Source organism: Psammomys obesus, unplaced genomic scaffold (assembly GCF_907164565.1).
Source record: "Psammomys obesus unplaced genomic scaffold, mPsaObe1.curated_primary_1811, whole genome shotgun sequence".
Taxonomy (NCBI): Eukaryota; Metazoa; Chordata; class Mammalia; order Rodentia; family Muridae; genus Psammomys; species Psammomys obesus.
The window spans coordinates 5,929,650-5,950,829 of NW_026590699.1; the positions used below are offsets into that span (position 1 = coordinate 5,929,650).

Consider the following 21,180-nt stretch of genomic DNA (forward strand, 5'->3'; position numbering starts at 1 on the left):
CATGATTAGCTTCCTGGTGACATCACCTCATTGTAGGATCTGTCTCGTTTTTTTCCACTGCAAACTGTATATAAAGTGCCATCCTTCTTAACAAACTTGCTTGGCATGAAACATCAGCTTGCCCAAGGTTTTCTGGCTCTAAACTTTCCTGTCTCCTTTGTTTTCTCATCCTCTGGCCCTCCCACTCAGGAACTTGCCATTGAAGAACAACCTGGTGGCCCAAGTCACCCAAAAACATCCTTCCTCCCATCTGAAACCTCTTGAGCTTGACCTTCATTGTCTACATTTCCGTCATCATTTTGATCTTCCAAACTCCCACCAGCATCCATCAAGTAAGCTATATATACAACATTGTAAGGTTTCTTTGGCTTTCAGCTCACAAATGTTAGGAACTCCCGCATGAACCAGTTCCAAAGGTCCAAGAACTACAGGGTCAAGGTTAGTCACAGAAGGATCCCATCTCTCTGGTGTGAACTTTCTCCATCAGTCACTTTTGTATTACTATGACCCCAATATCTGACAGAATCAAGTAGGGTAGGAAATGCGTGGGGCTGTAGGGTTTCTGTAGGTCACCAGAAGGGGGAGGGAGGAAGGTAAGGCCCAGTCTCAGATAGGGAAAGCATGTGGCAATGGCTGCTCTGAACCTAGGGCCATGCTATAACCTCAAAGGCCCACCTCTGGTGGCCTCCTTCCACCCATCAGGCTCCACCTCCTAAAGGTTCTCGGAGAGTGCCACCAGATGGAGACCAAGTATTCAAAAAGTGAACCTGCGGGGACATCTCTGACCCCAAGCCTGATTGTGCTACAATCAACAGCAGTTCTTACCATGTTCTGTGGCTTTACTAGTACAACTGTGACAATATAACAGATGCTTCTAGAAGAAAACATGAGCAGGGTATAAATAAGTTTTGATAGGAATGGGCTGTAAACCCTGTGTTTACAGTGCTCCAACTTTACACTGCTTTACAAGTTTACACTGCTTCAACTTTAAAACAGAAGGGTTCTAACACAGCTCTGCAATCCAACATTTACCACCTAAGGCGAATGTGAGCCCGAGTTAACCTACACACAGGTATGCACAGTTAGGCTTCGGCATGTTCATACCTCTGGCCTAACCAGCCACACGATGGCAGATGATGAGGCAGCTGAGAGCGGGCAGGAGGCAGAGAGAGGCTAAGGGAGGCAGGCAGGTGCTGGCCATCAGATGGCCCACCACAGCACGCCACCTCTTTGAATTTGTGCTTATTCCTATATTTTGGGGGCAAGGTATTTCATTCCATTCTGTAACACTCAGAAACTGTTTTAATTTAAAATGTTTTAAATACATAGCTTCTCAGATCCAGCTTAACCCCACTCCCAACAACTACCAGCCCCTTATATGAGAGGCAGTTTGGGGTAGTTACCTACCATGCACAACTTGGAGGCTTCAGACCAGCCCTGACAACAGACCTTGCACTCTGCCAGAGCATTTAACTGCCACACCTAACCCTCACAAGGCCACCCACGGCTGCTGCCTCACACATGGAGTAGGGGCAGGTCTTGTATCCCATGTTTCCAAACACCGGAAGACCCCCTTTCCCTCAATGTAAATCACCCCTCCGTTCTGGACCCACTACAACCAGCCTCTATTGCTTCCTAGACTGGGTGTCCTGTCTCCCTCTGCCTTTACCTACACCCACATTTGTGCCTGCTCTAAGGGTTACCCCAGATGATATGGTGAGTCTCCCGGGTCAGCCACACACATAAGCTATGCCTCTTCCCTTAGTCTCCTCCAAGAGGGCTGCCGCAGCAGGTGATCACATGAGCTCCCAGATATGCACAAACTGTGACTGCTCAAAGGCCACAGGCTGCCTCATGTGACCGCAGAGGCCCAGATCTAGAGAGTCCTCCATAATCGCCCCCAACACCAGCCTTTGTCTCAACAACCCAATAGTACTTGACTTTCCAAAGAAACCGGCTGACTCTGGAACTGAGCAAAGCCCTGGGGCTGCGTGTGTCAGTGCTGCGTGTGTCGCTGCTGCATGTGAGGCTAATTATGGTAACGAGCTCTGCTCCATGCTGCAAACAGAGCAAGGCTTCATTCTAACTTCTGTCTCCCCAGCCCCGGCTGAGGACCCAACAGGGCTTTGGCCTTGCTCTACCACCAAGCTAAGTCCCCAGCCCCCTTATTAACTTTCAGCTGACAAACAGACACACACAGCCCAAAAGACTTCTTAGTGTTTGCACTTCAAGGTCTATTTACTATTTACACACTAAGACACATCCTGGCTCTCCCCAGCAGGGCAGACAGCCATTCCCAGAGAGGAGTCTGAGAAAAACATCCCAGCATCATGAGGGGTTCACACATGAAGACTCTAGGGCTAGCCGCCTGTTTAGCCCTTGACTACTGCATGCCTCTGTACCTCAGCCAGCCAACTCTATCACCTACTGTAACCCACTGAGTAAACTTCCACTGTGCAGTGGTGTGAAATAAAAATGCCCCACGGGTCCAGAGAGAGCAGCACTATTAGGAGGTGTGGCCTTGTTGGAGCAAGTGGCACTCAGTCTCCTCCTGCTGCCTGGAGATGCCGATGTAGCATCTACTCTCAGCTGCCTCTCCAGCACCATGTCCACCTTCGTGCCACCACGCTGACAACAGACCAAACCCCTGAAACTCTAAGCCAGTCCCCAGTTAAATGCTTTCCTTTATAAGAGTTGCCGTGGTCATGGCATCTCTTCGCAGCAATGACTAAAACAGAAAACACTATCTTCCCTCTTCCCTCTTCGACCCTCTTCGACCCTCTTCTATGATCCCTCATCCTAATTCATGCAGGCCCCAGTGGCTCTCCAGCCTGCTGCTATGAGCAAGGGCCAAGTGCCCCGGCCCCTTGCAGCACTTCTAGAACCTGGGTGTATCAGAATTCTCAAACCTGTCATCAGCATGATACTGAAAAGTACAGCAGTACTGAGCAGAGTGCCCAATCACGGCACGGCCTGTGCTAGTCAACCTCTCCTGGGCAGGAATGTGCCGGCCTCATCTCTGGTCTGGGTTTTGCTCCAAAGGCTTCAGGGAGTACCACAGACCCAGACAAGCATGGGCACTGTCTTAGAGTCAAGGCTGGGGCACCAGAGGTAGTCTCGGGCTGGCTCCTCTGGCCAGCACCTGTCATTTATTGCATGACACACCCCATCCTGGGGCAGCTGGCCAAGGGCCGGCAGGGCCCATGATTTACCGTTACTGCCACAAGTTTCTCACAGGGAAGCAGGCTGCTACACAGCCCTCAAGACACACAGATGAACATGGGTGAGAGGTGGTATGATCTCCACCCTCCAGTCCAGCAATAAAAAATGGCTATTATGAAAGTATATGCTCATGTTATTTTGTTACATCATCAATATTATGGACTATTTAGAAGTGGCCAGTTCAAGCAATCTACTTCAACAGATTTGGTCATCACTGACCAAGCTGACTATGCGCTAGCACCTCCAAACAGAGCATTTGTCTTCCCTGGTGGCTCTCGAAGGACCAAGGCCAGTGTCTCTCACACTGCCTCCCGTTAGTTACTGTTAGACCAGGCAGTTGCTGGCCTTGTTGGAGAACGTCAGCTAAAGATAGCAGGGTCACTAAAAATAGCAGAGTGCTGGTGCAGCCCCTTCTGACACTGTTCACACGTAGACACCGTAACCACTCTGAGGCAGAAGGAAAAGCTGGCCTGACCGGGGCACCTTCAACAAGCACAAAGGAAACCTGGGGAAAACACAAGGAGGGAGACACAGGCTTGGAGTCACAGAGAGGGCACAAAAAGCTGTATCCCAACAGACTGTCTGGCAGGAGTGCCAGAGGCCCCAGTGCTGTGCTGACAGGTGTCTTGCAAACTCAAGGCTTGTCATCTGAGTTTTAATGATGCCTGGACCCCTGCACTAGACCAACCTAAGCAGGGGACAAAGCATTCAAAATGCTGCCACCAGGAGCCACACAGGAGCGGCTGACTAGAGACAAAGGGCAGAGATGGTACTGTACATTCCTCATTTGCCTGTGTATTTATGCATTCACTAAACGCCCATCTCAACCAACCAATGCAATGAGGTAGAGAAAAACAGAAGGACCACAGAGGCCAGTGGCATGACCCACGGTGGCATGCAGCCCAGCCTTTCAGTACTGTCCCTAGCAGCCACACCTGCTCTCTGAACAGCCAGTCAACTGCTTTGTAAATAGGCTTTTTGGCTTGGGGCTACCACATTCCTCATACCTGGCCTGTGGCTGCATGCTGATGGAAGTGGGCAGCAGGTCACAGTATCCTCCTTTCAGCGAGGAGAAAGAACTCTGACCGTCACTGCAGCAGGGGGCCCCCGCTGAGGAGTGAGGACTCCTTCCCTGAAGAATGTGAGGGCTGAAGGCACACCCTTTAACCACAGGTCCTCGGTTACTTAAGCTCTAAACATGGCCTGTCCTGGTCTCAGACTAGAGGGAGAAGAGGGCAAGCTCGGGTCATGGGACTCTGTCTTCTAGGCCAGTGGCCCTAAGGAAGTCGGCATCTAGGAGAGATGAAGGAAGCCTCCTAGCATTTCTAACATGCAGATAAGCACACTACTTGAGTCCCTTGCCGTGGGTGCCCCAGTACGCCACATGTTCTGACAGTTGATTAAGGCAGCTGTGACTCCCTCGATAGACTTTACATTCTAGCAGGGAGAGCTGAGTCTTCTGTTTCACTGTCAGTATTCCTGGTGCCTAGCACAATCCTTGACCCTGAGAGGACGCTCGATGGCCACTAACAGCACAGGCTGTTGTCTATCAGGCCTTCTGGGCTTACACAGTGGAGAAAGCTCTGTGCACTGTGGTCCAGACTCACTTGGCACATCTCCTTCAAGTACTTTACCCTCTGGCACCTGAGACACAGTCTGTCACCAGGCAGTTTATGAACGGCCACAGGTGAAAGACCCTGGTGGTCTGTGGCTGGGATGGAGACCCTTGCACTAAGCAGGCCTTCAGGAACACCTGGGTCAAGGTGGTACCTATTCTAGAACCATCAAAGAAAGGACTCACACCTTCCAGGCTGCAACTGGGGGAGCTCGGAGCTGCGATGCCAGCTAAGCATCCTCTATCTTCACGCGTGGGTATCAGCTCCTTCCATTCCACAGATGCGGGGGAGTGAGGAAGAGGCCTCACTGTCAACCTCTTCATATCAGACAGAGCTGACTTCACTCAGTGGCTCAGCAGTGTCTAGTCCTGAAGACCTGGCTCTGGGAAACTAGGGTTGCTACTTCAATTGCATGATGCCCCCATCAAAGCCAGAAAGGTGGCCATGGATCCCTGTCTTCCTCTTCCTGCCCCGCCCAGTTTCTTCCTCTCTGAGTTTTTAATTCTTAACAAAACAACAATGAGAAATAATTTTATGATTATTTCAAGCCATGTTTGTAATACTGTAACTGAGTATTAAAGTCTAAATTCCAACAACAAAAGTTTTAAGTGGCTTTGGGGGAAAAAATAGCTGATGACCACTCTAACCTCTGTCATGAAAGCCCTAGGCCCATGGGCCAGGTGCACAGTAGCCCTTGCTGGCTCCAGGCTCCAAATGAACATCCCTAGAGACCTCTCTGGTCATGTAACCAGGGCCGTGGAGCCCTCTAGGGAGTCACACCACAGGTCAGCATTTGGTCATGACCTGTCTGTTTATGTGTGTTCATAATCATTGCCAGTACTTGCCCAAAACTGGCCTTCACCTCACCACTGCCACCGTGGCCAGCTAAGAACCACCACCCACACCATGGTTTGCAAACCGAAGGTGTCAGAGCCATGGCTTCCTGTGACGCTGGAGCAAATGAACTGCAACCTGGAAGAAGTCTCCCATCTGAGGTCCTGCTTGCCTCTCCTGCTGGGACCATGAAAGGTTTAGCCACACCCTCACAAGCCCTTTCTCTCCCCCCTGGTTCCTTCCTGATTGCTAAAATTACAGCAATGAGTTGATTTGAAGGCCTCTTGTACTGTGGAAAGCTCCCACAGGCACAGAGAGGAGACAGGAAAATCCCAGGCAGTTATTTTCTAGGGAGTGGCTGTACCTGCCTCATCCAAGATCATGACACCCTGCTGGAAAAGCCAATTTTGCACCAGCCAGATATGGGGTGACTACTGTGTGTTTTAGGTGTGTGTTGGTGGGGTACGATGGGCAGAAAGGGCAGGTGCCTGCACTAGGCCAATCTTACAAAACACACCTGAGGACTACGTGCTCTCGATGAGCAAGTGTCCTTCCAGGAGGATCCAGAGGACCTGTAGGTATAGCTAAGAAGACATGGTCTCCAGCATGTCTCCAAATGAAACTATAGAAAACACCTGCACAGGTCAATCATGGTGCTGGTGCCAGCTGCCCGCTCTACCTTGCCACAAGTCCTCACCATTGTGGTGAGCTATGTGAGTGGGCTCACCCAGCCCCTCCCTGTATCCCTGATCTTAGTTCTAGGTAACTGTGGGGACTGGTGGGCACCTGGACCAACTATGTGCCAGGTCAGCACCCGTGACCAGCCACAGCTTCTTTGATAAATCTTGTGGGGCTGGACAGCAGCCAGAGTCCAGGCTCATCTGCAATCTCCCCCTTGGGGACAGCCCCATCTGGTGAAGGAGTCAGAAGGGCAAGGTGTCTACACAGATCCTATGCCTCAGAGGACTTGCTCCCTGCAGTGCTGGCTGGTGTCCACGTGCTTTCCCTGTCCTGACCTGCTTCCTGTCACCTTCCTTCTTAAGCTGGATCCCTAAAAACACTTGGTCCTGCCCCTCTGGAGGTGCAAACTCCAGCCTTAGCTGCTGCCCTTCACACTGAAATGTGAGCCCAATTCTTTCTCTTTGACCTGCCTACTGAAATGAAATAAAATCAGAGTGAGGCTGAGTTTTCCACACAAACTCAGCCTTGAGGCGTCCAGCATACAGGTCACAGTTACTCACTAAGCAAAGTCAGTCACAGAGCAGCATCCACAGTGAGAAAGTCCCCTGCTGGGCATGCTGGGAGACTGCACTACTATGGAAAGCACCCATCAGAAGAAGCTCCACCCACAAGTAGCCTTGTAGCCCTCACTCTTCTGAGGGCCACATGGGGTCTAGCCCAATTACTCAGTGTTACAGTTAAGTTTCTTATTTACACACACACACACACACACACACACACACACACACATCTTCCTTTAGAAAAGCAACAAAGTTACAAAACAGAAAAATCACACAATCAAAGCACAAGAAACAAAACAAAAACCTCAAAGCACCCTAAGGTTGTTCTCACAGAGGCAACAATTTTACTAGAAAATGTAATTTTAAATGTAATCAATCCATTTCTTACTGTTTCAAAACATTGCCAATAACCTAAAAGGAAAAAATTCTATTAAAATGTCATTGGTTCTCAGGTTTCAGTCTTTTCATCATCGTCATCCTATCACCATCATCATCACCATCATGTTAGTTCTTTTCGGTTTTTGGTTTGCTCGTTTGTTTGGGTTGTTCTTGATTACACAGGATCTCACTGTGTAATCTTGGCTGGCCTGGAACGCAATACTGTAGATCAGGTTGAACTCACACAGATCCACGTGCCTCTGCTACCATGCCCAGCCATCTTTTTGGTCTTATAGATTAAAAAAAAAAAAAAAAAACACACAACAACAACAAAAAAATGTTTCCTCAAAAATCAAGGTATACAATATCAAATATATAATAACTTTCTTATTTAAAACTGCCCTCAAGTTAGCTTTCATTTGGAATAAGTTCTGTAAATGAACTGTGTTGGTGGTAGCAAAACAGTGCTGTCTGATAGCATGGAAATTGCAACTAAAGGTAAATTTAGTATCATGGGTACCATTTTACCACAAAACAATTGTTCATAATCAACAAATTAACATTTCCACATACTATTAAAAAGCATTCCATGGACAGACAAGATGGCTTATCAAATAAGGGTTCATGCTACCAAGCCTGATGATCTAAGTTTGATATGATGGAAGAAGAGAACTGACTCAAAAAAGTTGTCTCCTAACCTCCACATGTGCTGTGCACATACCTGCAACATGCACACAGACACAAGCACACACATGTACCTGTGAAGAAAAAACACTCCTTAAGTGAACTAGGACAGAAGCAAAAGGACAAGCACTGCGTGTTCTCACTTTTATGTGGAATCTGAAACTGATCTCAAAGAAAAAGAACAGACCAGCAGTGTCAGAGCCTGGAGGAGTTTAGGGACAGTTCAAGGGAAGACAGAGGCCAGAGCCAGGGAGTGCAGGGGTGACTGGGGTTGACAACAGTCAGGAAATACTTCAAAATAAGCATCAAAGTTAGAGCAGACGCTGATCAACCCCAACATAACAAAATAATATATGTGGACATGTCAGTCACTTGAGCTGACCATCATGCCAACACTAAAATGCCATGCCGGGCCCCATAAACATGTACACTGTTTCACCTAAAAAGTAAACAGTGATTCAATTTTTAACATTATTCTGATTTTTCCAATTATGTAATTTTATTTCTTCAGCCATATTATTTCAAGACAGAATTAAAGCTTGCATAAAAAGCTGGGCATGGCAGTACACTTGGGGAGCTGAAACCTGCATCTGAAGACAGCCTAGGCTACAAAGGCAGAATTTGGCTTTAAAAACAAACAAACAGAAAAGTCAAACAAACCTCCCTCAAAATGCAACACGCATAAAGCTCCAAAGCAGACAAGTCAGGGGTCATTCTTTTTGTTGTTATTATTTGTTTGTTTGGGGTTTTGTTTTTGTTTTTCTTTTTTTTTTTTTTTTTTTTGACATAGGGTTTCTCTGTGCAGCCCTGGCTGTCCCGGAACTCACTCTGTAGACCAGGCTGGTTTCCAACTCAGAGACCTGCCTGTCTCTGCCTCCTGAGTGCTGGGATTTCAGGTATGTGCCAGCACCACCAATGGGCTTCAGGTGTCATTCTTTTGTCTATCTAGCTTTATGTGACAACACCCAGGCTCTGAGCCTCAGGCTTCCTTCTGCTTGATGGCCCACAGGCTGGCTGCAAGGCCACGGCCCTGACTCCTTTAGGACTCAACTCTGGCAACACCCCTCCTTCTCTAACACCGGCACGCCATGTGTTCACTCGGGTCTTATCTGTGCGGTAACCAGTCTCCGGTTTGCTCCACTGAATGTGCAGAGCAACAGCAAGCACTTAACTACTTTCCAAGGAGCATCAGATGTCAAGGTCGACGTGTACAGGATTCTGTGTGGGAGGTTGACAGGTGTCTACAGGTCCTCTCCGATGATGCTTTATTTGTATTCAGCATCCAAGAAATTATGAGATTAACCAATCAAGAATGATCACTGAAAAGTCTCTGGCCACCATGGCAGCCTTCCCACACATGACTCTTCCCAATTTATACCAAAGATAATCATTACTAGAAAAACTCCATACTCTGATGGTTCATATTTATCTAAGCCAAACCAACTGTGTCAACATTTTCTAGAGACAAAAGTGATCCTATATGCAAAGCATTTTACCTGAAAGTGACAAATGTAGGTGAGTCTTGATCCCCAAGTCACAGATACCCACATAAATAACTTCACTATTACTTTATTTCCACCTTCAAGTTCAGGTGATCTCTGAGACCTTGAAAAACTACACAGAAACCTAGATGAAATCCTCACAGCAGAAGTTTGCTGTCCCTAATCCCCTGCTGAAAATAGGCCAGGGAAATCCTCTTTTCCCTAAGCACAAAATATTTAACTGTTAAGGCACTTCCTCCTCCAAGGCAGGAGAAAGGTTCATGGAGCCACAGATCTGGGGTGGGAGACACCAAGCCCATGTGAATCCCCTTAGGCTCCAGTGGGACCTAACGTCTGTGCTAAGCAGCTTCTCGCCCTCGCCTTGGTTCACACTTTGCAGAAGTTCCAGGTGCTCCTAGACAGCACATGAAGTCTCTAGGCCTGGGCGGGATTTCTGCTTAAGACAGGCCTCCTGCATTATTTTCAGTCAAATGGTTGCAAAATCTTCAGAATTCAACAACCACGGAGGCCAGATGACACCTGACTGGAAGAAGGGCCACAGCTGATGGTTTCTGATATAAAAGTCTCATCAAATGACAATGAAACTGGTTCTTTAAACACACTAAAAAGCCAGGCAAGAGCTAACTCAGGACTTAGAGCTAGCTGTCTGTGAGGAGCTGAGGACTGTGCTGTGCAGGTATGTGTATGATTCTGCTACCAGGGAGAGCAATGCAGACAGTAGAGGCCCCCACCCAGTCGGCTCCTTCACTGCCTACCTCCCAGCAACCAACCTAATTTTAATGCGGGGGGGTGGGGGGGAGGCGGGAGGATGTCAGTCTGAAGATGAGAAATAAACAGTCTACTTACTGGAACCACGGCTCTATCCTCAGTAAGCAGGCAGGCCCAATCCACTTGGTGATGTAAACAGCAACATCTGCCTGGTCAATAAGCCAGATGCTGTGCATCTGGACCACAAAGCAAATGCCACAACAAGGTGTCACGCTACTGCCTCATCCCAGCTCACTCTGCCCTGCCAGACCCACTAGGAAGAGAGAGAACAAGAGCACAGGTAATATGGGTGAATCACCTGTTTCACTATTTAAAAAACAAAACAAAACAAAGTCCAAAAATGCTACTAAGACTACACCATGCTGAGTCCTCCCAGATTTTGTAGAATGTGCTATAATTTGTTTGCTAATGCAGAAAGCAAACTAAGCATCTACTTTGAAGTCACTGTCTGAATGCTGTCTAAGCCAAGCCTCCTTTACCGCGTGCTGCTTCTAGTGCTGAAGCCCTTAGAGTATATAACCACACTTGAAGATCAGGCTCGTAACAAAGCTAAGGATGGTGGTATCTTAACACAGGAGGACCAGTCTCTCTTGGTCAAGCGAGGGCATCAGAACCCTGCTGGCAGCCCAGCCTTCAGAACAGAGGAATGTTTCCTCCTAGGTTGGGCTGTGCAGGGCCTAGCTCACCGAGGTGTGCGTGGTACCCAGTGCAGCACTGTGTATGAGTTGTCAGGGCACCAACAGAGCCGACTGTGCAGACTTGGCAAGAGGCATCCCTCAGGGTAACACTGCCAAGCACAGGCTGGTTTCCCTCTCTTACCCCATCCTTAGCTTTGGCATACTTAGACCCCCATCAAGTGCCTCTTCAGAAACTACAGCTGCTGATCTTCCCTGAGGAGATACTAGACAAGAGGCTGGGACAGAGACAGTCATCCATACATAAACACCTCCGAGGCCTCCATGCAGACCTCTAGCCTGCCTGCTCTGACTTCACCTAGAGAGAACAAACTTGGTTAGCTGACAAGAGCAGGGACCGACACGGGCAGCAAACACTCAAAGGTTAAAGGGCTTTGTACCTTGCTTGGCATGGGTGGGGACAGGAGTCCCAGACATGGAGGCCTCACTGGTGGGTAGGAGACATGTCACTGGGACGATGCTTTGGCAGTAAGCACAGGGACGAAAGTAGCCAGGGCAGTCAGGGCTCTTCAGGGTTCACATTTCATTTTTACATAATGTTTGATGCACTTCAGAGAGGCAGCTTCCAAGACTTATCATCACAGGTACAGAGTGTCACCATAGGTCAGCGCATGGATGTCAGGCCATGTCAGCAGTTGGCCAGGCCCTGAACATAAACAGGGTTCAGGACATAGGGAGGAAAGGGCACAGGTCAGGTTCTCCAGACATGGGAATGCTGTCCTACACCTCAGCTGGAAGGCCGCAGCAAAAATTCTGTCCTCAGCCCAAGCCAGCTGCTGCTTCCTTCACCCCTCTGCAGCTCTTGGCACTTCGGTCTGGAGTTCTTGGACTTTTCTCTCAAGTAGCAGGAGGCAAGGAAGCCTCCTGACTCGGCCTCTATATGGTGTGCTGCATAAACCAAATTCCAACCAGAATGTTCCTAAGGCACTTGCCTACAACACCAAGCCACACACATGTGACTTCACAGAGGTGCAATGTCTGACTAGTACCCTAGGATTGCCTGGGTGAGAGAGGTCCAATTAAAGGAAAGGACACAAGGAGGTAGGAGCAGAACTAGCACAGCAGTGATAATGAGGATCCCATGACATCTGTGAGGCCATCCTGAACCCCACCTGCCTGTGTACACTCAGGAGCCTGCAGTGGGCTAGTGCCTTTAGGAGACAGGCCACCCAATCCCTCCTCTCCATATACTGATGGGGCACACGGAGGGGTGACTTCTCCAACAAGGTTAAAGGGACCACCAGGAATCTGCAGCATGGCTAGCAGGTCCCAGTATGGTCACACACTCCACTTGGCAAAGTTGGGCTCAGGGGACCGCAATGCTCTGGGTCCACTCTCTGTCCAAAGAGAGGGTCACCTCATTTACTTGCCAAATTGAGGCACTTCCATGAAAGGGACACTGGACGATTATTGACTATGTTAGGACAACAGGTCTGCTGCTCTGAGGCTGTGCTGTACAAAGTGGGCCCATAAGCCCATAAGCACCCCATTATACAGATAACCCATTATTCTTGTGGAAGAGTACAGTGCTCCTTCCAGGGGCTGTGGAGACCAACCTAGGGGAGGGTCTGCCCGTGAGACAGCAGAGACAGTTCCCCTCGGCTGTTAGCGATGCTGTGGCGCACAGACATTATCTATCCACAGCTCTTTCACCTGGGCCCTTTTCTCCTTTCTCTGAGACTGGCGTGGTAGGGTGGGGGGGGAGGGGACCAAGAATAGTGCTGCCATCCCCAGACTGTACTCTCCCACAGTATTGTGGAATGCCTAACCCACTGGCTTTCCATCAGATACTGTCTGCACAAAAACAAACCTTCTCTTAAAAGCCTTTCCTTTTTCCTCCAACTAGGAAAAAAAAAAGTTATTTTCATTCCCTTTTCAAGTTGACAAAAGGTTCTTTATGACAAGCACAAACACTTTGGTGAGCAACTCAGGAGGCGCTGTACAGTGAGTATCCGATCCTCAGATCTATACCCGCAGGGAAGCAGCTGCATCTGCCATCTGCCTCTTCTTCAGCCCTCTCGGGAGATAAAATGAGCTCAAAGGCAACCTGGGCTCACCTGAGAACCACAGAGGGAGTCAGTCACACACAGGGCTGGAGGGCTAGGACCATGACATCATCTGCCAGGCAGAGAGGTCAAGACTTACAGGGCCGTAATGCTTCTTGCCAGTAACACCTTTCTTTGTGAAAATTATCTGTACCCTAATCACAAACTGGGGCAGCCAGTGGCTTTCAGCTCTCTTGGGAGGCTGAGGATTTCAAAGCCAGCTTGGGAACACGGGCCAACTCCATCTTAAAAAAAAAAAAAAAAAAAAATTAAATTGCATTGGGCTATGTATGGTGGTGGCACACGCCTTTAACCTCAGCACTCAGAAGGCAGAGGCTGATGGATCTTTGTGACTTTGAGGCCAATCTGGTCTACACAGCAAGTTCTAGGTCAGCCAGGGCTACACAGTGAGACCCTGTCTCAGCAACAAGAAACACTTAGATTGGGTCAGACTCAGTGGACACCAACCCCAAGTGCTAATGTCTAAACCACAACTGATACCAAACTAGATAGGCGTCATGCCATCTTCTGGAAGCACAGTCACGCCAGAAATGTAACCCTCCCCCAACCTGGCTTGTAGAGCCCATCCCCAAGAGCAACATGGCTCAACCCCAGGAAGGTAGCTCACTTCCTAGCAGTGCAAGTCACAGGCAAAGTGTTTTTCACCTCAGTGTCAACACACATAAACCTCTCAACTCCATCCCAAAAAAGGATCTGGTTCTGACACCCGCAAAAGTTAAAACCACAGAACAGAGCCATGAAGGTGGCTGCTATAGCTTTTAGAACAGACATTTGAAACTATATATTTTTTTTCCCTGAATTAATTCTGTCCTCGAGAATGAAGGGCTCAGTGTATTTTGAGTGGGGATCTCTAGTCACAATTCCTGCACACGGACTCAGAGGACAACGCGCTCAATTGCTACCCATAAATGTCAGCTGTTCCTGGCTCCACTTTAAACACACCGAGGAGCAGCTAAGGGACTGATGGTGGAGGAAGTGACTAACAGCCACAGTGCTCTCATGCCGGTCCACCAGGAGCCCAGGCCACTGAGGTCAGCGCTGGCCACTCACTTCCACACCACTTTTCTCTGCAGAAGGTACAGTGAGAGAACCCTCCCTGCCTCAGGCACAGCACTAAAGCTTACGCACAGACAGACACACATACACACACAAACACACGGGGTGGGGGGGGGGGGGCAACAGCAGAAGCAGAGAGAGACAGTATCAGGCAAAGCACAATAAGAACCTGAAAAGCAGCATGCAAACTCCTTTACCCTCCTCCAGTGGGGGCCCAAACCAGAAAAGCCTGAATCCTTATCAGTGGGTGAGAGACAGGTCACAGGCCACACACAGACTAGGCAACTCAGAAAAGCCCAAGCCAGCACTGGCAGTTCCAAATGGCTGTTCCCTCCAGAGGCAAGAACACAAGGAAAAGATCCACCAGTGTTCTGGAAACGTCGGGGAGTGTGGCTAGCAGCAGGCACACACCTATAGCTAAGTATTGGCAAGAGAGTCAACCACCATTCCAGCCATTAAGTACCAATCTAACCAGTGCAGGCCCAGCTGACTGTCTGGTCCAGGGCCCATTCCTGTAAGAAGACACAGAACTGGAAAATCCCTTCCAAAGGGCCACACAGCTGACTCTTGGGAATTAACACTTTAGATTCCTAGGAAACCTTCAGAGGTTTTCTCCTGAAACCGGGTTCTGTGGAGGGGCATCACTGCTGTTCCTGCAGGCCCTGGGATCTAGCCGACCGACCGACAGAAGGAAACTGGAACCATACTCCAAGAGCTCAGTTCTGTAGAGGCGGTGGGGATAGCAGGAAGGCACCTATGGGAGGCAGGAAGGCTGAGAGCGCAGGAATGTGTCTGGAAGGGCCAGAAGCCTTCAGAGGCTAGTCCACCCCACATTCCTGGGACTGCATGCAATGAGCTAGGGGATCTTGACGTTGTCTTCAGTGCTGAACAAGACTTAAAGACTAGCTAACTGCTCCCGTTCTTGGCCATACCTTGGTGCTCTGCTCAGAACTGCCCTGAAGCATTTCTTCCAACTCAGTTAAGGCGATGGTAAGGGTCACCCATAGCAGGTGACTACAGAGCAGCTACACACAGGGCTAAATTCAGGACCCCCTGCTATTTCCTCTCAAGATAAGGGATTTCAGAGAGAGGAGGTGTCAGGGCTGAGGCCGGATCCTAGCAAGGGAAGAAAAGTTCACAAGGGTCCTAAGGGCGCACAGACAAGCAATAAGGCACCAGATGCTCAGGTTCCTGACAGCCTCTGAACTGGCCTTTTTCTCCACTGGACACACCACCCAGCCTAGACCCAGTCAGTCCCCAAGCCCTTTAGGATGCTACCCAATGGTACCTGCTAAACCAATGTCACACACTGAATACAGAGCATCCTCCTGGAGAAGGCTCAGCACTTGGTCCTCATGAGGAGGCAACTGGACTATAAGGGCTCCAGCCTGATCAATGGATTAACACAGTGATGAATTCATAGCAAATGGGGCCACAGGAAGGAGCATCAGTGGGAATACAGGTGACTGGGAGTGTGTCCTGGAAAGACAAAGACACACCATGTCTCTGGGACCCCTGGTACAATCTCTGGTCCATTTTCTCTCCCTATCTCTGTCTCTCTCCTTCCTCCCCTCTGTTTCTTCCTTCCTGGCTACCCACCAAGAAATAAACCCCTTAATCTTCACATCATCCCACCGTGATGTTCAGTGCACCTTGCTCTCACAGTCTAAAATCATGAGCCAAAAGTATATTTTCTCCTTTCAACTGTTATCTGTGATGCCAAAAAAAGAACAAGACAGACCACTAACACTTGCTTATGCTCATTTTGACTCTGCATGCTGAGGTGGCTACGCAAGGATGGGGACCTCTGTCTCTGACGTAACATGTGAGCATGTGAACCACACTGAAGGCCCCTTCAATGTGAGAGGACACCACTGAGGTCAAGAAGATCCTGGGAAGAATACCACAAGGCATCAGACAAGGACAAGGTGGGGAAAAAAGACTGCTTGATTTCACATGGTAAGCCATTAAGACAAAGGGGAGTTGAAGAAATGACTATGTGCCACGGGGCAGATGATGTCACCGGAACAGGGAAAAGATGAGGGAGGGATCCAGAGTACAGGCTACAGAACTGGTCTGTATCAGAATGGGATCTGCTGTTCCAAACCAGGGAGGAGGCCAGGGCAGAAAGAGCAGGGTTATGGGTTACACATAGAGGTCTGCTGTCTGTTTCCTCTTCAAACATCTGGGCAGGTTTTCAGCTGCCCCATGAAGGTCTGCTGAGAAGCAGAACAGCACTGACTTACAGTCTCCCACTCAATGTGCATGGAGTATGTGCACGGGCCATGTCCTAAAGAGTGCAGGCACAGGTGCGGGGGGGCACTATCGACAGTCCTTGCTTTGCAGAGGAGGAAACAGTTCAAAGAAGCTAACCAGCAGCCCACAGTGCCCACCCAAGTGGAGGCAGAAACAAATGTGGGTGAGGAGCCAAGAGATTGATGCCTAACCTGCAAAGCACTGCATCGACCCTGAGTTTCTCAGCCATCAGCATCCCAGTCAAGCAAAAATAGGACCTATTCAATCTTGTTGTATCTCCAGTGCTGTAAAAATGGCTTTCTATTGATTTGTATTACAAATAAATAGCACTCTTACCTGCGTTTAACTTGGTTAAAAGAACATTTGTAAGTCTGAGATGTAGGAATCTTCCGTCCGGCCTGTTTGTGTGAAGCGTATTTGTATGCTCTGTCTGTATGCTGTTTGGGGCACATCTGCAAGCAGAATTCCTAGGGAGTGAGGCACTACACATGCCTGCTAACACAGGCTTGCCATCTCAGCCAATGGCAAACTGAGGACAGTGCTCCCACTTCTAGAAACTTAGCTGGCTGTGACGATATGATCCTCCCCCTGGGTTATTAAGTTCAGTGTCTGCCATGATAAAAGCATGCAGACCGCGTGTCCTAATGAGCAGACATGCAATAGGGTTCCACAGAGCAATGCAAAGAATGAAACATGAAGGTTAAATACACAGCTGGGACGGCTGCTCAGAAATGTCCAACCAGAACACACCAACCCCTGAAAACAGGAACATCCTGGACGAACTTGTCTAGCTGTCGCCTTGTTAAGTGCGTGTTAATTATAAACTTTATAAGTCCACCCTATAGACTGTTACCACCATGCAAGAGACAGACTATCCATTAGCCTGGGATTTTATGCCTCAGGAACCACTTATTTCAAATACCAGAAGGCCTTGGTGGTTAAGTGGTTTCACTTTGTATCCGGGAATACAGACTCTGGGGCTGAACAGGAAGGCCTGGATCCCCAGAGCTGGATTAGGAATAAAAAGTCCAGTGAGTTAAGTCTCTTAGAACACGCAAGCTCACAGTGAACCCTGATATCCATTATACAAACCACTTAGTAATAAAAATTAAGAAGCCAGGCTCAGCGGCACATGCCTTTAATCACAGCACTCTGAGGGACAGAGGCAGGCAGATCTCTCTGAGTCTGAGGCTAGCCTGATATCTATATATTGAATTCCACAACCAGAACCACAAAGTAAAATCCTATCTCAAAAAAAAAAAAAAAAAAAGGAAGATGAGAATGAGGAGGACGAGGAGAAGGCGAAGAGGGAAGAGAGAAAGGAGAAGGAAAGTGAGAAGAGGAAGTAGCAGTAGGAGGAGGAGGAGGAGGAAGAGAAGGAAGAGAAGGAGAAGAAGAAGAAAAAAAAAAGAAATATGTACCTGCTTATAAACTTCTAAAATTTCTGAAGTATAAAGTAAAGTGCTTAAAGTACTCAAGAGCCAAAACTGTCTTTTTCTACTATAAAGACATTTTATGGGCTAGAGAGGTGGTCACAGGTTAAGAGAACCCGTTGCTGTTCCAGAGGTTTGATTCCTAGCACCTGCATGTGAACTTATTCATAATGGTGTGTAACTCTAGTCCCAGGTGATCCTCTCTGACCTCTGCAGGCATCAGGCAGGAATGTGGTATGCTTCCATATGTGCAGGCAAAGAGGCCATTCACATACAATAAAAAAAGAAAGAAAGAGATCTAAATGAGCTGCATGGAGGTTCAGCCCTCCAATTCCAGCTACTCTTGAGGCTGAAGCAAGGTGACCATACACTTAAGACCCACCTAGATACAAAGTGAGTTCAAGGCCAGCCTGAGCACCTTACAGAGATCCTGTCTCAAAACAAAAAGTGAAAAGACCTAGGGCTACAATTTAGCAGTGGAACACTTGTCTAGCACACAGGAAGTCCTAGGTTCAACAGCCACATATCACCAAGGAAAGACAGAAGATAAAAGAAAGAAAGCCTTTAGGCTTTCCCAACCTTCTGTCTTAGACAAATCACTGCATGCAAAGCGATTTCTGAAAGGAAGAGGCCCTGGCAAGCCATAAAACCTAGTAAGTGAAATCCGGGCCCGATCACAGACATGTATCACTCAGACACGACATTGTGAAGCTCCTGACCTACAGGAATGTGAGGGAAAAAAAATCACATCCCTCAGCATGAACCAGGAAGGCAAGATGCAGAGGGCCTTTATGAGGAGCCTGGCCTAAGAAGCTGGCCCTAGTTTAACTGTTCCTGGTTGGCCAGCAGCAGTCTTCCACACCTTGCTTTAAATTATTTTGTCTTATCTTTGCCAAGTATCCAAATCATCCACCCACCACCAATTCTTCCCTCCCATTCTCCCAGGGAAGCCCTGTAGGGGACCAACCAACTGCACCCCACCCCCTTTTTAAAAAAGTTTTTAAAGGGCTTAGGGCCAGGTGGCCAATGCCTTTAAGCCCAGCACTGGGGACTCAGAGGCAAGCAGATCTCTGTGAGATCAGGGCTAGCCTAGTCTATAGAGTGAGACCAAGGCCAACGAGAGCCACAGAGGGAGATTCTCTCAAAAAAAGGTAAAGTGTTTGGAAGGCCTCTGAACCCTCCACCTGCTCAGCAGCAGAACCCTCAGTGAACTTCTCACTGGTAGCCCCGGGCTGCCTGAGCCTGGGGATCCTTAGCAGTGGAGTCGGGGTAAACTTGCTGAGCCTCTCTTGGGGTCCAGGCCACTCTCAGCCCTTCTGTGCACTGAGACTCAATCCTCACTGGAACTGCAAGGGGAAGGTTGCTGTTGTCCTCTGAAACGTGCACTGGAGCAGGACAACAGGGGCCACCTGTCCTGGGTACACACTAGCACACAGAAGGCCTCCTCAGGCCTCTGCAGGAAGGCTCCACTGCTTCCCCAGAGGGTCAACCACAAGACTCACACTCCTCACCTCACACACCTAAGAGAAAACGTCCCAAGCTCTACAAGAGCTCTTTAAAATGTTGGAGGTGCGCAATATGACTTCGGCTACATCCCGGCGCATCGGCTACTTCATGCTGCGTGGGCTGTGCACACGACTATGTGACCGTTCAAACATAAGGCAGTGTGTACTGTGGAGTACTGGCTTCACCTAGAGAGAGCGCTCGCTCTCATTTACCTGCCTGTGCTCACTGCTGGGAACTGACCCAAGACAAAATACCTATGACAATGTTTTCCAAGGACTGATGACTCCATCTTTAGCAACCTCGGGCATCAGAGGGAGCTGCGATGCCTTTATTGATCTCAGGAATTCTGACTGTGTGAAGAGAGGAATGAGAGGGGGAAGAGGCTCATTTCTGTAGGACAAGCTGCAAAAACCATGAGATAAGACTAGCTGATCTCTCCCTCCCCCTTACAAAAGAAAACACAATTTTTATCTCACATCTCGGAAGATAACTATATTACAAGAAAACAAAGCATAACTGTTTCTGGAAAAAGTCAAATTAATTTCACGGCTCAGACTTGAGTTTAAAATCATCGACACTGTATACAGAAATAAGGCAGAGGGGTTAACACTGCAAGCAAGGAGGTAAAAAAGATGAGATAAGCAGGAAGAATGACATTCCGTAACTTACATTCCAGACGCATTATCAAACAATTAAGTAGGAAAGTTCATTAAGGAATACCTGCCGCCTAGATTCGGGAGAAAATACCATTTCAAAGGTAAAAGAGCACAGCAAAACTAACCTGAAACTTGAACTAGACTGAGGAAATACAAGACAGCGCAGGGCTGCCCGGGGACAGCAGAAGACAGGGAAGAATATCTATGCTGTCTTCTGACCCTGGGAAGCTGGCATGCCACGGAGAGTCTCTACAGGGACCAAGAAGATACCAGCTCAGGGAGATTTTTCTACGTGGAGCAAGACCATTCCCCCCACACCACCACCACCACCACCTTCCCACAGTGAGGACTGTAGTTTCCTCATCTCATTCTTTTCTTATTGGAAGGTCCAAGTTGGAAGGGAATTAACTAGAAAAACCCACCATGGGTACACTCTTCAGGAAAAACCCACATCTAAGTCCAACTGCCCCGCTCAGAGAAGCCTGAAAGGGCTGGCTCCCGTCCCCTCCGTACCCAGCCTGCGCCCGGCACGCGCTTCTCAAACCTGTGACCGCCTGGCGCCAGCTGCCGGACAATAATAGGTCCTTGTGCCAAGCACAGGGGAAGATGCGCTGTCCCGGGTCAGATTCTTTTCTGTACACAACCCTCTGCTCCTTCCTGACCTGCGACTGCCACCTCCCTGGTCTCCCCTAGTGAGGCACGCTCCGTCACTACCCGCGCAGGCATCCAGGGGAACCGGGAACTGCGCACTCGGACCTGGCTGGCTACTTTTAGAGATGGCAAACTTCACTTCGGACTCCCCGGTAGAGGCTCCCCGCGTCCCCGCAGCCCCGAACACATCTCCCAGCCGGTCCCTGTCCCCGCGCGGGCCCGCCCCGCTGCAGCTGAGCGCAACCCCCGAGGATGGATGTCCCTCGACCCCGGGATCAACCCGGCCGCAACTGCCTACCCAGGTGGGCCCGGCCGAGCGCAGGTGAAGCCCGGCGAGGACCGTCCGCGGGACGTTCCCGGCCTGGACCAGCCCCCCAACCCCCCATGCCGACCCCAGCCCTATCTATTCCGGCGCGCCACTCACGTATCTGCGCACGAGCGTCCTCAATAGGCTGCAGTCCATGGTTGCCGCTCCGGGCTCCGCGAGCCCCGGGGCCGCGGGCGCTAGTGCAGCCGCCCCCCGCCCGGTCACGGCCTGGGCGGCGCGGGGGGCGGCCGCGGCCCCTCCACGCTCATGCCCCGCCGGCGGCGGCCAAGGGACGCGGGCCGCGCTCAG

The 21,180-nt window shown here is 49.4% G+C and overlaps 1 protein-coding gene across 5 annotated transcripts in view; it reads right to left on the reverse strand.

The window, feature by feature from the left end:
• Window positions 1-21,169, reverse strand: part of Atp11a (ATPase phospholipid transporting 11A) — a 109,681-nt gene extending 88,512 nt beyond the window's left edge. For 4 of the 5 annotated variants that reach the window (XM_055608422.1, XM_055608424.1, XM_055608426.1 and 1 more), the window contains exon 1: window positions 20,989-21,169. In XM_055608422.1, the coding sequence (XP_055464397.1) occupies window positions 20,989-21,027 (39 nt within the window). In that variant the 5' untranslated portion in view covers window positions 21,028-21,169. Of the gene's footprint in view, window positions 1-11,320; window positions 11,483-20,988 lie in introns of those variants that run through there. The other variant, XM_055608423.1, reaches the window with a different exon arrangement.
• Between the last annotated feature and the right edge of the window lie 11 nt (window positions 21,170-21,180).